General features: G+C 56.6%; 1 protein-coding gene and 1 pseudogene across 2 annotated transcripts in view; one reads left to right on the forward strand and one right to left on the reverse strand.

The window, feature by feature from the left end:
- The window catches only part of FBXL18 (F-box and leucine rich repeat protein 18), a 66,852-nt gene that overhangs the window by 16,869 nt on the left and 30,794 nt on the right, over nucleotides 1-19,189 (forward strand). For both annotated transcript variants that reach the window (XM_025403574.1, XM_025403573.1), the window contains exons 3-4: nucleotides 1,928-3,471; nucleotides 11,740-11,958. In XM_025403574.1, coding sequence (XP_025259359.1) covers nucleotides 1,928-3,471; nucleotides 11,740-11,958 — 1,763 coding nt within the window. The remainder of the gene's footprint in view (nucleotides 1-1,927; nucleotides 3,472-11,739; nucleotides 11,959-19,189) is intronic.
- LOC112635729 lies at nucleotides 18,250-18,334 on the reverse strand (annotated as a pseudogene).

Below are 19,189 nucleotides of genomic sequence, written 5' to 3' on the forward strand. Positions count from 1 at the left end.
AAAAAAAAAAAAAAAAAAAAAAAAAAAAAAAAAAAAAAAGAAACAAGCTAGATCTCAGTCTTTAAGGACTGGGCACAGCCCTGCAGTGGAACCCTGTGTGCTGATGGAAAGGTGGTAGTCACTCCAAGTCCTGACTGGTGCTGTCTGCAGAATGCATTGAGGGACAGAAGCAAGGGGCAGAAAAGTGTGGGTGGTATGCCGCCTGGGGAGAAGGGCGCAGATGTATGTGTACCTCGTTCTGGGAGGGAACCTAGGGCCTTGGGAGTCGGGGAGAGGGGTTGGAGACTTGCTTTCTGGTGGATCCCTAGGAGTGGAATTGCTGGGTCACAGGAGAGGTGTTCGATGTTTCTTGTAAAGTTAAATATGCAGCTCTCCAGTGGTGCAGTGGGAGGGCACCATTTTACACCCCCTACCAGGATGCGGGAGTTCCAGTTGCTCTGCAGTCTTGTCAACACTTGGTACTGTCAGTTTTTTAAGTTTTAGCTATTCTTTTTTTTTTTTTCCTTGAGACAGAGTCTCCTTCTGTCGCCCAGGCTGGAGTGCAGTGGCGTGACCTCGGCTCACTGCAAACTCTGCCTCCTGGGTTCACGCCATTCTCCTGCCTCAGCCTCCTGAGTAGCTGGGACTACAGGCTCCCGCCACCACGCCTGGCTAATTTTTCTTTTTGTTTTTTTTTTGAGACGGAGTCTTGGTCTGTCGCCCAGGATGGAGTGCAGTGGCCGGATCTCGGCTCACTGCAAGCTCTGCCTCCTGGGTTTACGCCATTCTCCTGCCTCAGCCTCCCGAGTAGCTGGGACTACAGGCGCCCACCACCTCACCTGGCTAGTTTTTTTGTATTTTTTAGTGGAGACAGGGTTTTACCATGTTAGCCAGTATGGTCTCGATCTCCTGACCTTGTGATCCGCCTATCTTGGCCTCCCAAAGTGCTGGGATTACAGGCTTGAGCCACTGTGCCTGGTCCGGGCTAATTTTTTGTATTTTTAGTAGAGACAGTGTTTCACTGTGGTCTCAGTCTCCTGACCTTGTGATCCGCCTGCCTCAGCCTCCCAAAGTGCTGGGATTACAGGCATGAGCCACCGTGCCTGGCCTGTTTTTTTCTTTTTTATTTATTTTTCTTTTTTTTTGAGACGGAGTCTTGCACTGTTGCCCAGGCTGGAGTGCAGTGGCGCGATCTCGGCTCACTGCAAACTCCGCCTCTTGGGTTCACACCATTTTCCTGCCTCAGCCTCCCAAGTAGCTGGGACTACAGGCGCCTGCCACCATGCCCAGGTAAGTTTTTTTTTTTGAGACAGAGTCTCACTCTGTCGCAGAGGCTGGAGTGCAGTGGCACTGTGTCGGTTCACTGCAACCTCTGTTTCCTGGGTTCAAGCAATTCTCCTGCCTTAGCCTCCCATGTAGCTGGGATTACAGGTGTCCACCACCACACCCGGCTAGTTTTTATATTTTTAGTAGAGACAGGGTTTCACCATGTTGGCCAGACTGGTCTTGTACTCCTGACCTCAGGTGATCCGCCTGCCTCCGCCTCTCAAAGTGCTGGGATTACCGGTGTGAGCCACCATGCCCGGCCTCTCTCTGCTAATTTTTTGTACTTTCAGTAGTGTTAGCCAGGATGGTCTCGATCTCCTGACCTGGTGATCTCTCCGCCTCCACCTCCCAAAGTGCTGTGATTACAGGCGTGAGCCACCGTGCCCGCCTACCAAACCATTTTCTACCATGGCTGCACCCCTCTACCAGTCCCACTTAGCTGGGTACTCTGGACTCTTGGCTCCAGGTCAGTGTGCGGGCAGGTAGACAGGGAGAGGTGGGGAGCTTCCCTCCCGGTGGAGCCGCTGCACTAGGGGGAGTGTGCACACTGAGGGTTGGAGACCCCTAGGTGCCTTCAGCCCTTTCCTTCCTCTGCCTGCCCTGCCCTGCCCCTGTCCCGCAGGCGAGCGAGGACAAGGTGAGGCAGCTGGTGAAGGAGATCGGCCGGGAGATCCAGCAGCTGAGCATGGCTGGCTGCTACTGGCTGCCTGGCTCCACTGTGGAACACGTGGCCCGCTGCCGCAGCCTGGTGAAGGTGAACCTCTCGGGCTGCCACCTCACCTCCCTGCGCCTCTCCAAGATGCTCTCGGCCCTGCAGCACCTGCGCTCGCTGGCCATCGACGTGAGCCCCGGCTTCGACGCCAGCCAGCTGAGCAGTGAGTGCAAGGCCACGCTGAGCCGCGTGCGGGAGCTCAAGCAGACGCTGTTCACGCCCTCGTACGGCGTGGTGCCCTGCTGCACCAGCCTGGAGAAGCTACTGCTCTACTTCGAGATTCTGGACCGCACACGCGAGGGCGCCATCCTCTCGGGCCAGCTCATGGTGGGCCAGAGCAACGTGCCGCACTACCAGAACCTACGGGTCTTCTATGCGCGCCTGGCCCCCGGCTACATCAACCAGGAGGTAGTGCGGCTCTACCTGGCTGTGCTTAGTGACCGCACGCCTCAGAACCTCCACGCCTTCCTCATCTCCGTCCCCGGCAGCTTCGCGGAGAGCGGAGCCACCAAGAACCTCCTGGACTCCATGGCGCGCAACGTCGCGCTGGATGCCCTGCAGCTGCCCAAGTCCTGGCTGAACGGCTCTTCCCTCCTGCAGCACATGAAATTCAACAACCCGTTCTACTTCAGCTTCAGCCGCTGCACCCTGTCAGGCGGCCATCTGATCCAGCAGGTCATCAACGGCGGGAAGGACCTGCGGAGCCTGGCCAGCCTGAACCTCAGCGGCTGCGTCCACTGCCTGTCCCCAGACTCGCTGCTCCGCAAGGCGGAGGACGACATCGACAGCAGCATCCTGGAGACGCTGGTGGCGTCCTGCTGCAACCTGCGCCACCTGAACCTCTCGGCCGCCCACCACCACAGCTCGGAGGGCCTGGGCCGCCACCTCTGCCAGCTCCTGGCCCGGCTGCGTCACCTGCGCTCCCTCTCCCTGCCTGTCTGCTCCGTCGCCGACTCCGCGCCGCGCGCCGACCGTGCGCCCGCCCAGCCCGCCATGCACGCAGTGCCGCGTGGCTTTGGCAAGAAAGTGCGCGTGGGCGTGCAGTCCTGTCCCAGCCCCTTCTCCGGCCAGGCGGGCCCCCAGCCTTCTTCCGTGTTCTGGTCTCTGCTGAAGAACCTGCCCTTCCTGGAACACCTCGAGCTGATCGGGTCCAACTTCTCCTCCGCCATGCCGCGCAACGAGCCCGCCATCCGCAACTCGCTCCCGCCCTGCAGCCGCGCGCAGAGCGTCGGAGACTCGGAGGTGGCCGCCATTGGCCAGCTGGCCTTCCTGCGGCACCTGACGCTCGCACAGCTGCCCAGCGTCCTTACGGGCTCCGGGCTGGTCAGTATCGGCCTGCAGTGCCAGCAGTTGCGGTCCCTGTCGCTGGCCAACCTGGGCATGATGGGGAAGGTGGTGTACATGCCCGCGCTCTCAGACATGTTGAAGCACTGCAAGCGGCTGAGGGACCTCAGGTGAGGGGGCCACGGGGACCTCCCGGGCCTCTGCTGGAGGCTGGCGGAGGGAAGTGGGGAGTTTGCGTGGAGCTTGCAGGCAGCGCTGCCGCAGGCCTGCCCTCCAGGAGCCCAGAGGCTGGGGCGGGGCCTCGCCGCGTGCCACGTCGGTCTCAGGGGGCTCGGGGGAGAGCGACATCTGGAGGAGCCGGGGGTACAGGAGGCGGATGTCTGAGCTTAGCATTCTTACTCCTGATCTTGTTTGAGTGATTGCCCGGCCCTACTGTGAGTCATCCTGTGTAGTCTTCTCACGAGCCTGCCAGGTGTGTTATTGTTGCCACTCGGCAGAGCTAGTAGGTGGGAGAGTCAGGATTCGAACCCAGGTCTTTCTCACCTGACTTTGCAATGCAATTCCTTTTTTTTTTTTAATTTAACTTTTATTTATTTATTTATTTTTGAGATAGGGTCTTGCTCTGTTATCCAAGCTGGAGTGCAGTGGCGCCATCATAGCTCACTGCAGCCTCAACCTCCTGGGCTCAATTAATCCTGCTGTCTCAGCCTCCCGAGTAGCTGGGACTACAGGCATATGCCATCATGCCTGGCTATATATATATATTTTTAAAATTTTGTAGAGACAAGGTCTCACTATGTTGCCCAGACTTTTCTTGAACTCCTGAGCTCAAGCAGGCCTCACCTCGGCCTCCCAAAGTGCTGGTGCTGGGATTGCAGGTGTGAGCCACTGCACTTGGCCTCTATCTTTGCTTTTTTTTTTTTTTTTGAGACAGAGTCTCACTCTACACACCCAGGCTGGAGTGCAGTGGCGCGATCTTGGTTCACTGCAACCCCTGCCCCCTGGGTTCAAGTGATTCTCCCACCTCAGCCTCCCGAGCAGCTGGGACTACAGGTGTGCACCACAACACCTGACTAATTTTTTTGTATTTTTAGTAGAGACGGAGTTTCGCCGGGTTGGCCAGGCTGGTCTCGAACTCCTGACCTCAGGTGATCCGCCTGCCTTGGCCTCCCAAAGTTCTGGGATTACAAGGCATAAGTCACCACGCCTGGCAAGGCAGATGTTTTCTGGGTCAGTAAGCACCATGTGAAGAAACCCCAGAGACTTGGAAATTGTGCCTTGGACCCTCTGAACCGACTGCCAGAGAGCATCAAGTGGAGGATCTCTTGAGCCCAGGAGTTCGAGGCCAGCCTGGGCAACATTGCCAGACCCCAACTCTACAAAAAATAAAAAGATTTCACAGGGTGTGGTGGTACGTGCCTGTAGTCCCAGCTACTCAGGCAGCTGAGGTGGGAGATCGCCTGAGCCTGGGAGGTTGGGTTGAGGCTGCGGTGAGCTGTGATTGTGCCACTGCATTCCAGTCTGGGAAACAGCAAGACTCTGTCTGTCAAAAAAAGAAAAGAAAAGAAAATTACCCGAAAGGTAGTGAAGGCCTTGAGCCTCAGTACTACAAGGGACTAGGTGGGGGAGAAAGTGGAGGCAGGACTTAGATGAGTGAGTTGGTGTCTCTGTGATTCCTTAGCTGGTGGGGTGGGTGGTGGGTACATGAAGTCATGCTCCAGCCTAAGGGGCACGTGGGCACATGTCATTCTCCCCAGAATAGTTAGCATTCACTTTGTGCCTTTGCTGAGAGCCATGCACTGAGCCCATCTTCCCTGCCATAATCTGCTGAGGTTGCAGCCTTGATCATTCCTGTTTCCCAGATGGGGCTGTGGGAGCTCAGGAGGAGCTGAGTCTCTCGCAAACACCAGAGCTTGACCTTGGCCCTGGAGCCATGCAGAGTAGAGATAAGGGGCCTCTTGTAAATCTCCACTGTCCCGCAGAAGGCATGGCAGGAAGTGGCCGGGTCTGCTGGGGAGCAGCAGAGCTGGAGGCTCACACCCTGGAGCCTTCCAGGGCCCTGCAGCCAGCTGGGCGCCGCCCTCCCTCTCGGCCTGCTCCCGCTGCAGACCTCTTAGGGTTGGGTTGAGAAGCCCAGGATCAAACCCAGGACTCCAAATGGCAGAGCAGATTGCTAGAAGCCTCTGTATTTCCTGTCTGATGGAGGCACCAGGCCCTGGATCGGCCCCTTTGCTAGAAGCCTCTGTATTTCCTGTCTGGTGGAGGCACCAGGCCCTGGATCGGCCGCTTTGATTCTGAGCTTGAGCCAGTGCGGGGCTCCGTGCTTGGGGAGCGGGGTGGTTATTCATGCTCTGACCCAGGCATCCTGGAGACCGTTGCTTTGAGAACCAGACTGGTGACTTTTCAGAATCTCCCTGCTTTAGAAATTTGACTCAAAATACATGTAAATTTTGGATTTTCCCCACTTTTTTTTTTTTTTCTTTAAATGGTCTCATTCTGCCTCCCAGGCTGGTGTGCAGTGGCATGATCACAGCTCACTGCAGCCTCGACCTCCTCTGGCTCAGGTGATCCTCCCACTTCAGCCTCCCGAATATCTGGGACTACAGGCACACACGACCATGCCCGGCTATTTTTTTTGTATTTTTGTAGATATGGGGTCTTGCTATGTTGCCTGGGCTGGTCTTGAATTCCTGGGCTCAAGTGATCCTCCTGCCTGGGCTGCCCAGAGGGCCGGGATCACAGGTGTGAGCCACCGTGCCCGGTCCAGAGGGTCTGTTAAGGGCCTCCTAGTTGATGGGCCTAAGCCAAGCCCTGAGTCCAGGCTGAGGTCTGGCCTGGGAGAGTTGCTTTGGCGTCCTCAGCTCATAGGTGGCCTTTAGCTGTGGAAACAGGCGAGCCCATGGATTGGGCTGGGGCACACGTGGCAAGGATTGGCCAGGAAGAGGAAAAAGAATGTGGAAGGGAGACCGAGCAGAGGCTGTCAGCAAGGGAGGCACTGGCTGGAGGGAGGGGTGTTCCAGAAGCAAGAGGCAGAGGTGATGGCCGCCGCCGTGGGTGGAGGGGACCTTTGGGCTCATGTGACGTTTGCCAGGTGCTTTTCCCGGGTGTACAGGTCTTGACCCCTTTGATGTTCTCAACAACCTATGAGTGTCAACGCAGTTGTACCCGCTTTATGGATGAAGAAAGGAAGGCCCAGAGAGTGCACGAACTTGCCCAGGTCACACGGCTGCTTTCTCCAGCCTCCTGGGGTGAGGGGGATTTCATGGTCCCCGATGGCCCCCAGGGTCTGGGACGGGATCCCCAGGGCCAAAGGCCTTCCTCAGGAGCAGGGCCATGGAGGCAGCGTGGAGAGGCCCGCGGGCCCCAGGGTCAGTGGGTTGTATGGGCCAGCCTAAGAGCCTGACCCTGCTCATAATGCCATCTCCGTGCACAAACTCCAGCCTGTGCCCAGCAGCCCCTGAGAACCACGTCTGCTCTGAGCTGGGTACTGCCTGTTCAGAACAGACGCTGCTTCCCAGACGCTGCCAGCTGGCCCCGTTCCTCTGGATTCCTGCCTTCTACGGCAAGGGAGCCCAGGGACGCTGCAGTGAAAGGAGCAGGTGGCACTCGCTTGCCCGTGGGCAGGAGCTGTGCAGAGGAAACGGCGCTGGGACCCCTGGAGGCTGGCACGGTGCTCCGAGGCTGCATCCTGGGGCGGCCGGAGTCTCTTTAGTGGCAGAGCTTGGAATCCCAGGCCAGCCGGCTGCTGCCACTGGCAGCACCCACACCGTGACCCCCAGCTTTGTGCCTGTCGGGGCTCCTGGCAGAGAGGAGGTGGTGCAGGAAGGAGTTGCTCTGCCTGGAGCTTGGACACACCTCAGTAGTAAGGGGATTACAAATTGGACAGAAAAGGCACCTTCTTTCCCCAGACCAACTCAGCCCTGCTTGGGGTGGAGGGTGGGGGAGCATGTTACCCTGAGTCACCCGGGCTGCTGTGATCGGGACCAGGGCAGCATCTGGGCAGAAGTGGACCATCCTTTTCAGAGCCAGGCCCTGGAGCCACCCCAGGGACACCTCAGAGGCCTGGTTGCTGCTCTCACGGCCCGTGTGGTGGGTGGCCAGCTGGGAGCCCCTGCACTGTGAGCTCAGCGCCTTTCATGCCCACAGAGTCACCAGGAGACCCAGGTGCCCCCTTGGGGAGCAGGATGGGGAGGCTGGATCCTCACTCAAAGGTGAGGCCTGGCACAGTGGGAGCCTTTTCCTCATCCCCATCCTCCCTGCAGATGCTGCCGGTCACTCGAGTCAGGTCAGCTCTGCCACGGTCCTGGGTGCCATGCCCTAGGTGGCGTGCCATGGGAGCCTGGGAAGCTTTAGGCGTGCCAGGCCCCTTGCCTGACCAGTCACTCCCATGGGCCTGCCACGTCCTGAACACCTGTGACAGGTGACTTCCTCCGGGGCGGAAGAATGTGGATGTGGTTATCTAGTGGAAAAAAGTTTTTTTTCATGCTCTGCCGACTTGGTTTTTAACCCCTGAGGCTCGAGTCGCCCCGGGGCGGGTAGTGTGGATCCACATCGCCACCTAGTGACCACACGATGGCAGCCATCCTTGCCTGACGCCCTGTTTCCATCTCCTGCTGTCTGGAGCCTCCTGCTTTTGCTTTGGAGAGAAATCCAGAGGTGACTTTGCAGCTCAGCAGATGCGGCGCCTGCACCATCTTTTTTACCCCTCCCGGTTTCCCACCTTCAGGTCTGCAAAGGGATGTTCACTTTAGGATTTTTTTAGGGAGAGGTGGTATTTAAAATACATTTTAATGAAAACACTTTATTACTATCTTTAAATAAAAACAATTTGAATAGCTTAACCAAACAAATTTAGAAAAATAAAGACAATTTGGTCGTTTTATTATTTATTTAATTTTATTTATTTATTTTTTGTGTGAGACAGAGTCTCGCTCTGTCACCCAGGCTGAAGTGCAATGGCGCGATCTCAGCTCACTGCAACATCTGCCTCCCGGGTTCAAGCAGTTCTCCTGCCTTAGCCTCCCTGGTAGCTGGGATAACGGGCATGCCCCACCACGCCCAGCTAATTTTGTTTTTTTGTGTTTTTTTTGAGATGGAGTTTCACTCTTGTTGCCCAGGCTGGAGTGCAATGGTGCTATCTCGGCTCACCGCAACCTCCGCCTCCCGGGTTCAAGCGATTCTCCTGCCTCAGCCTCCCGAGTAGCTGTGATTACAGGTGTGTGCCACCATGAGCAGCTAATTTTGTATTTTTAGTAGAGATGGGGTTTTTCCATGTTGGTCAGGCTGGTCTCAAACTCCCGACCTCAGGTGATCCGCCCTCCTTTGCCTCCCAAAGTGCTGGGATTACAGGCATGAGCCACCGCACCTGGCCCACCTGGCTAATTTTTGTATTTTTAGTAGAGACAGGGTTTTGCCATTTTGGCCAGTCTCGAACTCCTGACCTCAGGTGATCCGCCTGCTTCGGCATCCCAAAGTGCTGGGATTATAGGCGTGAGTCACTGAACCTGGCTGAGAATTTCTACTTAAATCAATTAAAAAAATTAACTGCCAGGCATGGTGGCTCACACCTATAATCCTAGCACTTTGGGAGGCTGAGGCAGGAGGATTGCTTGAGCTCAGGAGTTTGAGACCAGCCTGGGCAACATAGTGAGACCCCCATCTACACACAGACACACACACACACACACACACACACACACACACACACACACACACACACACACACACNCACACACACACACACACACACACACACACACACACACACACACACACACACACACACTAGATAACCAGTCTCATGAGCCACACTTCCTGTATTCTTTTTTTTTTTTTTTTTTTTGATACGGAGTCTCGCTCTGTCGCCCAGGCTGGAGTGCAGTGGCCGGATCTCAGCTCACTGCAAGCTCCGCCTCCCGGGTTTACGCCATTCTCCTGCCTCAGCCTCCCAAGTAGCTGGGACTACAGGCGCCCGCCACCTCGCCCGGCTAGTTTTTTGTCTTTTTAGTAGAGACGGGGTTTCACCGTGTTAGCCAGGATGGTCTCGATCTCCTGACCTCGTGATCCGCCCGTCTCGGCCTCCCAAAGTGCTGGGATTACAGGCTTGAGCCACCGCGCCCGGCCACTTCCTGTATTCTTTAAAAAAACAGTTTTTTGGCTGGGCGCGGTGGCTCACGCCTGTAATCCTAGCACTTTGGGAGGCCGAGATGGGCGGATCATGAGGTCAGGAGATCGAGACCATCCTGGCTAACACAGTGAAACCCTGTCTCTACTGAAAATACAAAAAATTAGCCGAGCGGCCGGGCGCGGTGGCTCAAGCCTGTAATCCCAGCACTTTGGGAGGCCGAGACGGGCGGATCACGAGGTCAGGAGATTAAGACCATCCTGGCTAACACGGTGAAACCCCATCTCTACTAAAAAATACAAAAATCTAGCTGGGCGAGGTGGCGGACACCTGTAGTCCCAGCTACTTGGGAGGCTGAGGCAGGAGAATGGCGTAAACCCAGGAGGCGGAGCTTGCAGTGAGCTGAGATCCGGCCACTGCGCTCCAGCCTGGGCGACAGAGCGAAACTGTCACTCTGTCATCCAGCTTGGAGTGCAGTGTTACAATCCTAGCTCTCACTGCAGCCTCGATGTCCTGGGCTCAAGTGATCCTCCCACCTCAGCTTCCTGAGTAGCTGGGAGTAGAGGTGTACACCACCATACCTGGGTAATTTTTGTACTTTTTGTAGAGCTAGTCTCTCATTATGTTGCCCAGGCTGTTCTCAAACTCCTGGGCTCAAGTGATCCTCCCGCCTTGGCCTCCTGAAGGGCTGGGATTACAGGTGTGAGCCTCCAGGCCTGGCCCTGCCTTGGTCTTTTTGTGTCACCTACCAGGGATGGGTCTCCATGCCTGTGGCGCCTTCTGCTGTGGCTGTCTGGCTGTCCTCAGCATCTGTGCTAGGGTCCTGGGGCTGCCAGGACAATTGATCACAAACTGAGTAGCTTAATGCAACAGCTATTTACTGTCTCACGATTCTGGAGCCCAGAGGCCCAAAATCAGGCTGTGGGCAGGAGTGGTTCCTTCTGACGATGGTAAGGAGGAACTCAGGTGCCTGGTGGCCATGCCTGGTGCTGCTTGGCTGGTGGACACGTGGCCCCAGTCTCTGCCTTTGTAGTGACCTGGCCGCCTTCTGTCTGTGTCTGGGTATCTCTGTGCCTTCACCTGGCCTTATAAGGAACCCAGTCATTGGATTTAGAGCCCCCGTTAGGCAGGATGTTTCCTCATCTTAACTCCCTTGCATCTACAAGGAACCTGCATCCAAATAAGGCCACACCCTCAGGTCCCATGGTGAGGACTCCGCATAGTGTGTGTGGGGGGGACGTGTTGGAGCTCAACCCACACTAGCCCCTCCCCATTGTCCTTAGCCCATCCCTCCAGCGGCTCTCCCTCCACCCCAGGAGCTCCTGGCAGCCCCTGAAGTCACGTGAGTTCCCTTCCAGCCTCTCTGCTCCCTCTTGATTCTTATCTCAGAGGCTCACTGCACCCCACGGCCTGCCACAGTCCAGGTCTTGCCCTGTCCCACAGCCTGGTTCTCCAAGGGCTCCTGGACCTGTCCTCAGCAGCGCTGTATCCCCATATCTGCCACTGCTCCTCGAGCCTGTCCTGCTTTCCGTCTGCATGGACGGACTCCCCAGGAAGGATCTAGAACGTCGTCCCCTACTTCCCTTTCCCAAGTCCTCCCCTTCCCCCTGGGTTCTCCCATCTTGGTCTCTGTCACTGTAGCCTTGGTGTGGACTTGTGGGGCCTCCCTGCCCTGTGACCCGGCCCTGCCCTGGCTGCCAACCTCTTAACTTGGCCTCACTCCCCTCGGCCTCCTGCTTTGGCCCTGCAGCCGCCCAGCTCTGTCTTCCCATCTGTCGTAGCTGGAGTGGCCCCCACCTGGCTGAGGTTCCTGCCCACCCCACCCCCCCTCCCAGATCTCCCACCCTCTCCCCACCTCCCGGATTACTGCCTTCTCTCATGGTGTTCAGTCCCCATCTGCCTCCCCGTCCAGTTGAGCTTCCCAAGGGCAGGGGCCACATCCTCTTTGCATCTGCTACCCAGCACACCAGCGTTTGAGAAAGACGGGGAGCCTGGCAGTCTGGGGTGCACCAGGCAGGCTGCGGACACAGATGCCTATGACCTTGGCTGGTGACTCAAAGCTGGGCTCTGTAGACACCGGCTGGCTGCTTGCATCAGGCCCACCGGGTCACCTCCAAATCAGATCTCCAAGGGGGACCCTGGGGGTCTGCGTCGGCACCCAGTACTCCAGGGGACAGTGGTATGGGGTGGGCGTGGGAACAGCCAGGCTGGGCCCCAGGCCAGGAAGATTCCACTGGCAGCACCTCCAGGCGCCCAGCTGGCCTGGCCTGCCAGCCCCTCCCTCGGGCCTCACAGCTGCCCTCTCTCCCCGCAGGCTGGAGCAGCCCTACTTCAGCGCCAACGCCCAGTTCTTCCAGGCGCTGAGCCAGTGCCCCTCGCTACAGCGCCTGTGCCTGGTCTCCCGCAGCGGCACCCTCCAGCCCGATGCCGTGCTGGCCTTCATGGCTCGCTGCCTACACGTCGTCATGTGCCACCTGTTCACCGGGGAGTCCCTTGCCACCTGCAAGAGCCTGCAGCAGTCGCTTCTCCGCAGGTGAGTGATGTGGGTTGCGTACAGCTTCAGGGGCTGCAGACATCGCCAGCATCCCATGACCTGATCCCCAGCCCTCACCGAGTGCCTACCAGGGATTTCTTGGAATTGACGAGCACCAGGCAGTGACGGTGAAAGCAAGGGGTTTGGTCTCCCACGCGTGGCCCAACCTCTCCTTGAGCACTCCCTAGCCATGTGGTAAATTTTCTAGATAGTTCAAGCTCTCCTGTCCCACAAGTCCAAAAGTCTTCTTCTTTCTTCTTCTTCGAGTCTGAGTCTCACTGTGTTGCCCAGGCTGGAGGGTGGTGGCGAAATCTCAGCTCACTGCAACCTTTGCCTCCTGGGTTGAAGCGATTCTCCTGCCTCGGCTTCCCAAGTAGCTGGGACTACAGGCGTGTGCCACCAGTGTGTATTTTGTATTTTAGTAAAGACATGTTGGTTCACCATGTTGGTCAGGCCGGTCTCGAACTCCTGACCTCAGGTGATCTGCCTGCCCCGGCCTCCCAAAGTGCTGGGATTACAGGCGTGAGCCACCGCGCCTGGCCTGCAACCATCTTTTAACTCTGGATTTTTCACATCTCTGCACGTTGTTTAGATCTAGAAGCAGTGGTTACTTGGGCAGTTGTGGGTAAAAGCGGTAGATTTAACAGAGAACCCTTCCTTCTCCCTCTCCTCGCCACCCTTTCTGGAAGGCCCACGTGCTCTGGCCCCTCTTCCCTGAGCTAGCTAGCATCTCCACTTCCCCTCGTGACAGGGCGTCCTGGAGTTTGATGCTCTGCTGCTGAGCAGGAACTCAGGTGAGCACCTAGAATTGAACACAAGTCAGGAGGAGGCGATTCCTGGAGAGAGCTAGAGCTTCGCAGGCGGTCTGGGGAGTGACGCATTTAAAGACCTCTCAGGAGGACGGGCTGAGTGCTGAAGTGAGCAGGGCTCCGGAGAGAGGCGTGCGCCCGGCCAAGGGGGCAGCAGGACATGAATGCCCTGAGTGTTCGTGTCCCTGCAGGTGGGGAGAGGTGACAGGAAGCAGGCCCCAGCTGTTCACAGAGTTGCGAGAAGAGCCACCGGCCAGGAGGTCTCGAGCCATTGGGTCCCGACAGCCCTGCTGGCCAGACTCTGGAGCAGTCTGTTGGCCTTGCAGTTTGCCGCTGGCTTTCTCAGGAATAACCCTGGTTGGGGTTTCCCCCTCTCTGGTTGTAAAAACAACTTGTGTTTATAGTACTTTTTAAAAATTTAGACTATGCATCAACCTTTTTTTTTTTTTTTTTTTTTTTTTTTTGAGAGAGTCTCATTCTGTCGTCCAGGCTGGAGTACAGTGGCGGGACCTCAGCTCACTGCAACCTCTGCTTTCTGGGTTCAAGCGATTCTTCTGCCTCAGCCTCCTGAGCAGCTGGGATTACAAGTGTGCACCACTATACCTGGCTAATTTTTGTATTTTTGTATTTATTTATTTATTTTTCAGAGACAGAATCTTGCTCTGTCGCCCAGGCTGTAATGCAGTGGCGTGATCTTGGCTCACTGCAAGCTCCCCCTCCTGGGTTCACGCCATTCTCCTGCCTCAGCCTCCCAAGTAGCTGGGACTACAGGTGCCACCTGGGACTACACTGCCACCACGCCTGGCTAATATTTTGTATTTTTTTTAGTAGAGACGGGGTTTCACTGTGTTGGCCAGGATGGTCTCGATCTCCTGACCTTGTGATCCACCCTCCTCGACCTCCCAAAGTGCTGGGATTACAGGCGTGAGCCACCACACCCGGCCTAATTTTTGTATTTTTAGTAGAGACGGGGTTTCACCATGTTGCCCAGGCTGGTCTCGAACTCCTGACCTTAGGTGGTCCACTCACCTCGGCCTCCCAAGGTGCTGGGATTACAGGCATGGCCAACATCAACCTATTTTTAAGTGAAGGTTTCCCAACAGTGAAAGCTGCCAATTTTCCCTGGAGAATCAGCTGGAGATAGGGTTCTCGTGTTGTTTTGTAATCTGATTTTTAAAAATGTAACACGACACCGTAGAGTCTTCTTGTGTCAGTAAATAAAGCCCGAAGTGATTGTTCTCAGTGCTGGCCTGATGGCCCTCAATTGGGTGTCTGGGTGGTCAGCCCTGGCTCATGGCTCTTATGGAAAACACGGTCACTGTGTCCTTGACTTTGCTTTGGATCTTGTCTTTGCCTGCAGTGGAACCAGCGGGGCAGCCTGGGTGGTGGCCAGAATGTTCCAGTTTAGCCCCTTGGCTCTGCTTCCTCACACCTTAGCATCGTTGTGCTGTGAGCTGGATGTGACGCCTGCTGATGTGTGTCCCCTTTTAGGAAGGCTGAGTGGGTCACAGGCTCCAAAGGGCTTAGCCGAGTGGGCTTGGGGACAGGCGGTAGCTGTTGGGGGAAGGGGCACACTGTGCTCTGTGAGGCTGTGGTACCCAGAGGCCAAAGCTGGGTTTTCTCAGGTGTGGCGGATGCAGGCAGCTCTGCCCTGTCAGCTGCGGGAAGAGCCTCGGGCCTTCTTCCCCAATACGCTTGCAGCTGGACTCCACTCACAGGCCCTCCAGCCAGTGGGAGGCTGCGACTGTGCACCCAGAGCTGCCACCTCCTGCGTAGGTGTGTTTTGTTGAAGGGACTTGGGAGTGGGTGTTGCCTGTCTTCTGTGGCCTGTGAGTCTGGGGCCCTAAGACCCAGCCCATGTGGGGCCGTCTCAGCTCTGCAGGGGTGTGGCTTTTCCTGCAGCGATGAGGACTGGCTCTGGGAGTTCTCCATTTCCCTGCTGCAGCAGAGAACGTCCACAATCCCCAAGCAGTTCAGGACGGCTGCGCTCATGATGGGGCGGCCCCCGGCCCCACCCTCGAAGGCTTCCTGCTCCGATGAGCCTGCTTTTCCTTCTGGTCCTCAGAATCCTCTCTGCATGGCGCTGCAGGCGGGTTGGTTGGACGTGGCACCGGATGCCAGCCCCTGCTTTGAGCTGCTCTCCTCCATTTACCTACTGCCTGTGGCCGGCTCCGGGAGCTTCTCCTCTGGCCTCCTGGGTTGACCTGCACCTGCATGTTTCTTAGGCAAGTCTGATGATCTAAGGTGGATGCAGGAAGCTCTTTACGTTCTCCGGTTGGACGGTCTGTTTTTTGAAGGCTGGTGCTCCATAGCTCTTCTTTGGTATTTTTGTGTCCTCAGGCACAAGCTGAGCCCGGCGCTGAGCTCACAGGTGGCCCCAGAGGGCGCTGGTTACACACAGGTGCCTGGGAGAGCCCTTGATCACCCATGCTTGCTGCGTGGTGTTTGAGAGCAGCCCCAGGACTTGCTGGGCGGAAGCTGTACCCATCCCTCTGTGCCAGTCCCTCTGTGACCCCGTTCCCCACCCCTGTGTCCCACACCTGGCGCAGCGCCCGGGCCTGTGGTGGGACCCACGTCGCACTTGCTGCCAACAGAGTGGGATGAGGGTGTTGAGGCTTCCGTGTTCGCAGTGCACCTCCTGTGTGTGCCCCTCCAGGGTGCCTGCCTGGGCCCCCTGGTGCCTCTGTCCTGCGCATTCTGTCTGCTCCAGGCACTGCGTCTTGCCTCTTGCTCAAGCCTCACCTGTGAGGTCAGTGCTATCAGCCCCGGTTTACAGATGGAGAAATGAGCAATGAGGCAGGGAGTGAGTGCTGGAGGGATGGGAGTTCACGCCTAGAAGAGGAGACGGGCCATGTGGGGGGCTGTGCAGGGCTATCCAAGGCTGAGGGGGCCTCCGTGGGAACCTCCAGGCTCCGTGCTGGGCAGGCCGTGTCAGGATCTTCTGCAGATAACAGGGTCATAGCATTGCAGGGACCTCTGTGCTCACATAGGCTGGATTCCCCCAGGACTGCTGAAAGCCTTTCTCTCCCCACCCTGCTGGCAGTCAGATACCACCCCAAAGCCAGGTGGGAGAGGCCGTGTCCACAGATGCCTGTACCACAGCTTCCTCGTAGCCTCGGTGCCTGTGCCTGGCTCCACGCTGGCCCCAATCACAGCAGCTTGGCCCATGCCGCAGGTCCCAGCTGACCTGCAGACAGGGTCTAACCGGCCTTCCCCAGGCTTTCCAGCCCGGGGCACCTATGGACCTAGCAGTCAGTGTCAGCTCTGCAGCTCTGGCCTTTGCAACTGCGCCCAGGGCCCAGCAGGTGGCGCTGGGGCTCCCGGGAACCGGCCGCAGGCCCCGCCCCCTACTCTGCACCCAGGGCGCGGGAGGAGGAGGAGCGCCGATTTGTTGTCGCTTTTCCTGACGCTTTTCTCTTTCTTTTTTTTTTTTTTTAATTTTAATTTTAATTTTTTTTTTGAGACAGTCTCGCTTAGTCGCCCAGGCTGGAGTGCAGTGGCGCGATCTCGGCTCACTGCAAGCTCCGCCTCCCGGGTTCACGCCATTCTCCTGCCTCAGCCTCCCGAGTAGCTGGGACTACAGGCGCCCGCCGCCTCGCCCGGCTAATTTTTTGCATTTTTAGTAGAGACGGGGTGTCACCGTGTTAGCCAGGATGGTCTCGATCTCCTGACCTCGTGATCCGCCCATCTCGGCCTCCCAAAGTGCTGGGATTACAGGCGTGAGCCACCGCGCCCGGCCACTTTTTTCTTTCTAATCTTTTTTCCTGCCTGGAGGATTATGGAGCCAGAGGGAGGACCTGGCCCTGGGCTGTTGTGCAGCTCACATGCCCCGTCCGCTGGGTGGCCTGGGGTCTCAACCGTCTCTCTGTGTCTCAGCCTGCAGGGCCGGCCAGTGGGCCAGTGGCGTGGCTGCCGACAGACCTGTCGCTGGTAACCTGTCGCTCGTGATGGTGCTGACTCTTTTTATGGCCAGCACCCTCCTGTCCCTGACAGACTCACCTTCACACACGGCTGTGTATCGGCCACTGTCTCTTCTTTTTCTTTCTTTTTCTTTTTTTAGAGACAGGGTCTCTCTCTGTTGCCCAGGCTGGAGTGCAGTGGTGCAATCACAGCTCACTGCAACGTTGACCTCCCAGGCTCAAGTGATCCTCCTGCTTCAGCCTCCTCAGTACCTGGTACTACAGGTGCATGCCACCACTCCTGGCTAATTTTTTAAATTTTTTTTATGGAGATGGAGTCTCCCTATGTTGCCCAGGCTGGTCTTCCTTTTTTTTTTTTTTTTTTTGACACAGAGTTTTGCTCTTGTTTCCCAGACTGGAGTGCAGTGGCACGATATTGGCTCACTGCAACCTCCGCCTCCTGGGTTCTGCTGATTCTCCTACCTCAGCCTCTGGAGTAGCTGGATTATAGGCATGCGCCACCACAACCAGCTAATTTTTTTTTTTTTTTTGAGATGGAGTTTTGCTCTTGTTGCCCAGGCTGGAGTGCAGTGGTGCCATCTTGGCTCACTGTAACCTCTGCCTCCCAGGTTCAAGCGATTCTCCTGCCTCAGCCTCCAGAGTAGCTAGGATTACAGGCATGTGCCACCACACCCGGCTAAAATTTTTTTTTTTTGAGACAGAGTCTTGCTCTGTTGGCCAGGCTGGAGTGCAGTGGCACAATCTTGGCTCTCTGCAACCTCTGCTTCCCTGGCTCAAGCAATTCTCCTGCCTCAGCCTCCTGAATAGCTGGGATTACAGGCGTGTGCCACCATGCCCGGCTAATTTTTTAGTAGAGATGGGGTTTCACTATGTTGGCCAGGCTTGTCTCGAACTCCTGTGACCTCAAATAATCCGCTCACCTCAGCCTCCCAAAGTGCTGGGATTATAGGCGTGAGCCACTGCGCCTGACCACGCTCAGCTAATTTGTGTTTTTAGTTGAGATGAGGTTTCTCCATGTTGGTCAGGCTGGTCTTGAACTCCCGACCTCAGATGATCTGCCCGCCTTGGCCTCCCAAAGTGCTGGGATTATAGGTGTGAGCCACCATGCCCGGCCCCCAGGGTGGTCTTGAACTCCTGGACTCAAGTAAGTGATCCTCTTGCATCAGCCTCCCAGAGTGCTGGGATTACAGGCGTGAGCCACTGCACCTGGCCTCCTTTTTTTTTTTCCTTTCTTCACATCTGATGGGTAATGTGTTTATAGCACCTTTTTTTTTTTTGAGACGGAGCCTCGCTGTCGCCCAGGCTGAAGTGCAGTGGCCGGATCTCAGCTCACTGCAAGCTCCGCCTCCCGGGTTCACGCCATTCTCCTGCCTCAGCCTCCGGAGTAGCTGGGACTACAGGCGCCCGCCACCTCGCCCAGCTAGTTTTTTGTATTTTTTTTTAGTAGAGACGGGGTTTCACCATGTTAGCCAGGATGGTCTCGATCTCCTGACCTCGTGATCCACCCGTCTTGGCCTCCCAAAGTGCTGGGATTACAGGCTTGAGCCACCGCGCCCGGCCTATAGCATCTTAACAAGGTTTGAGGGAGGCACATCTTGCCGATGAGTGTGAACACCCAGTCATCACATTGAGGAACTATAGGAGGATCTTAACGTTTCTCAAACTCGGTCTTTTTGAGCCTCGTTATGTATGTAGCAGACTATGAAGCCGCATGGGAGTGCCCTCTGACCACCAAGAAGGGCTGGCCTTTCTGTCCCGATCCACAGAGACTCCCCCTCTGCCCCAGGTGTCCCCTCCGCACACTACTGTAGGGTGGTACCTCCTCACATCACCCAGGGACCTCCAAAGCAGGTTGCTCCTTCCTGGCCACAGAGACAGCTGCAGCCTGTGACCCCCCAGGGTATGTGGAAGAGCAGGTCCCCCTGCTTCATTCCTTGCTTGTGGTGAGAAACGAATCCTGGCTGGGTGCCATGGCTCACACCTGTCATCGCAGTGCATTGGGAGGCCAAGAAGGGAGGATTGTTTGAGCCCAGGAGGTTGAGACTAGGCTGGGCAACATGGTGAGATCCTTTCTCTACAAAAAATAAAAAATAATGACTGGGCATGGTGGCTCACACCTGTAATCCCAGCACTTTGGGAGGCTGAGGCGGGTGGATCACTTGAGGTCAGGAGTTTGAGACCAGCCTGGCTAACATGGTGACACCCTGTCTCTACTAAAAATATGAAAATTGGCCGGGCGCGGTGGCTCAAGCCTGTAATCCCAGCACTTTGGGAGGCCGAGACGGGCGGATCACGAGGTCAGGAGATCGAGACCATCCTGGCTAACACGGTGAAACCCCGTCTCTACTAAAAAATAAAATAAAAAATTAGCCGGGCGAGGTGGCGGGCGCCTGTAGTCCCAGCTACTCGGGAGGCTGAGGCAGGAGAATGGCGGGAACCCGGGAGGCGGAGCTTGCAGTGAGCTGAGATCCGGCCACTGCACTCCAGCCTGGGCGACAGAGC

The sequence above is a fragment of the Theropithecus gelada genome, chromosome 11 (genome assembly GCF_003255815.1).
Source record: "Theropithecus gelada isolate Dixy chromosome 11, Tgel_1.0, whole genome shotgun sequence".
Taxonomy (NCBI): domain Eukaryota; kingdom Metazoa; phylum Chordata; class Mammalia; order Primates; family Cercopithecidae; genus Theropithecus; species Theropithecus gelada.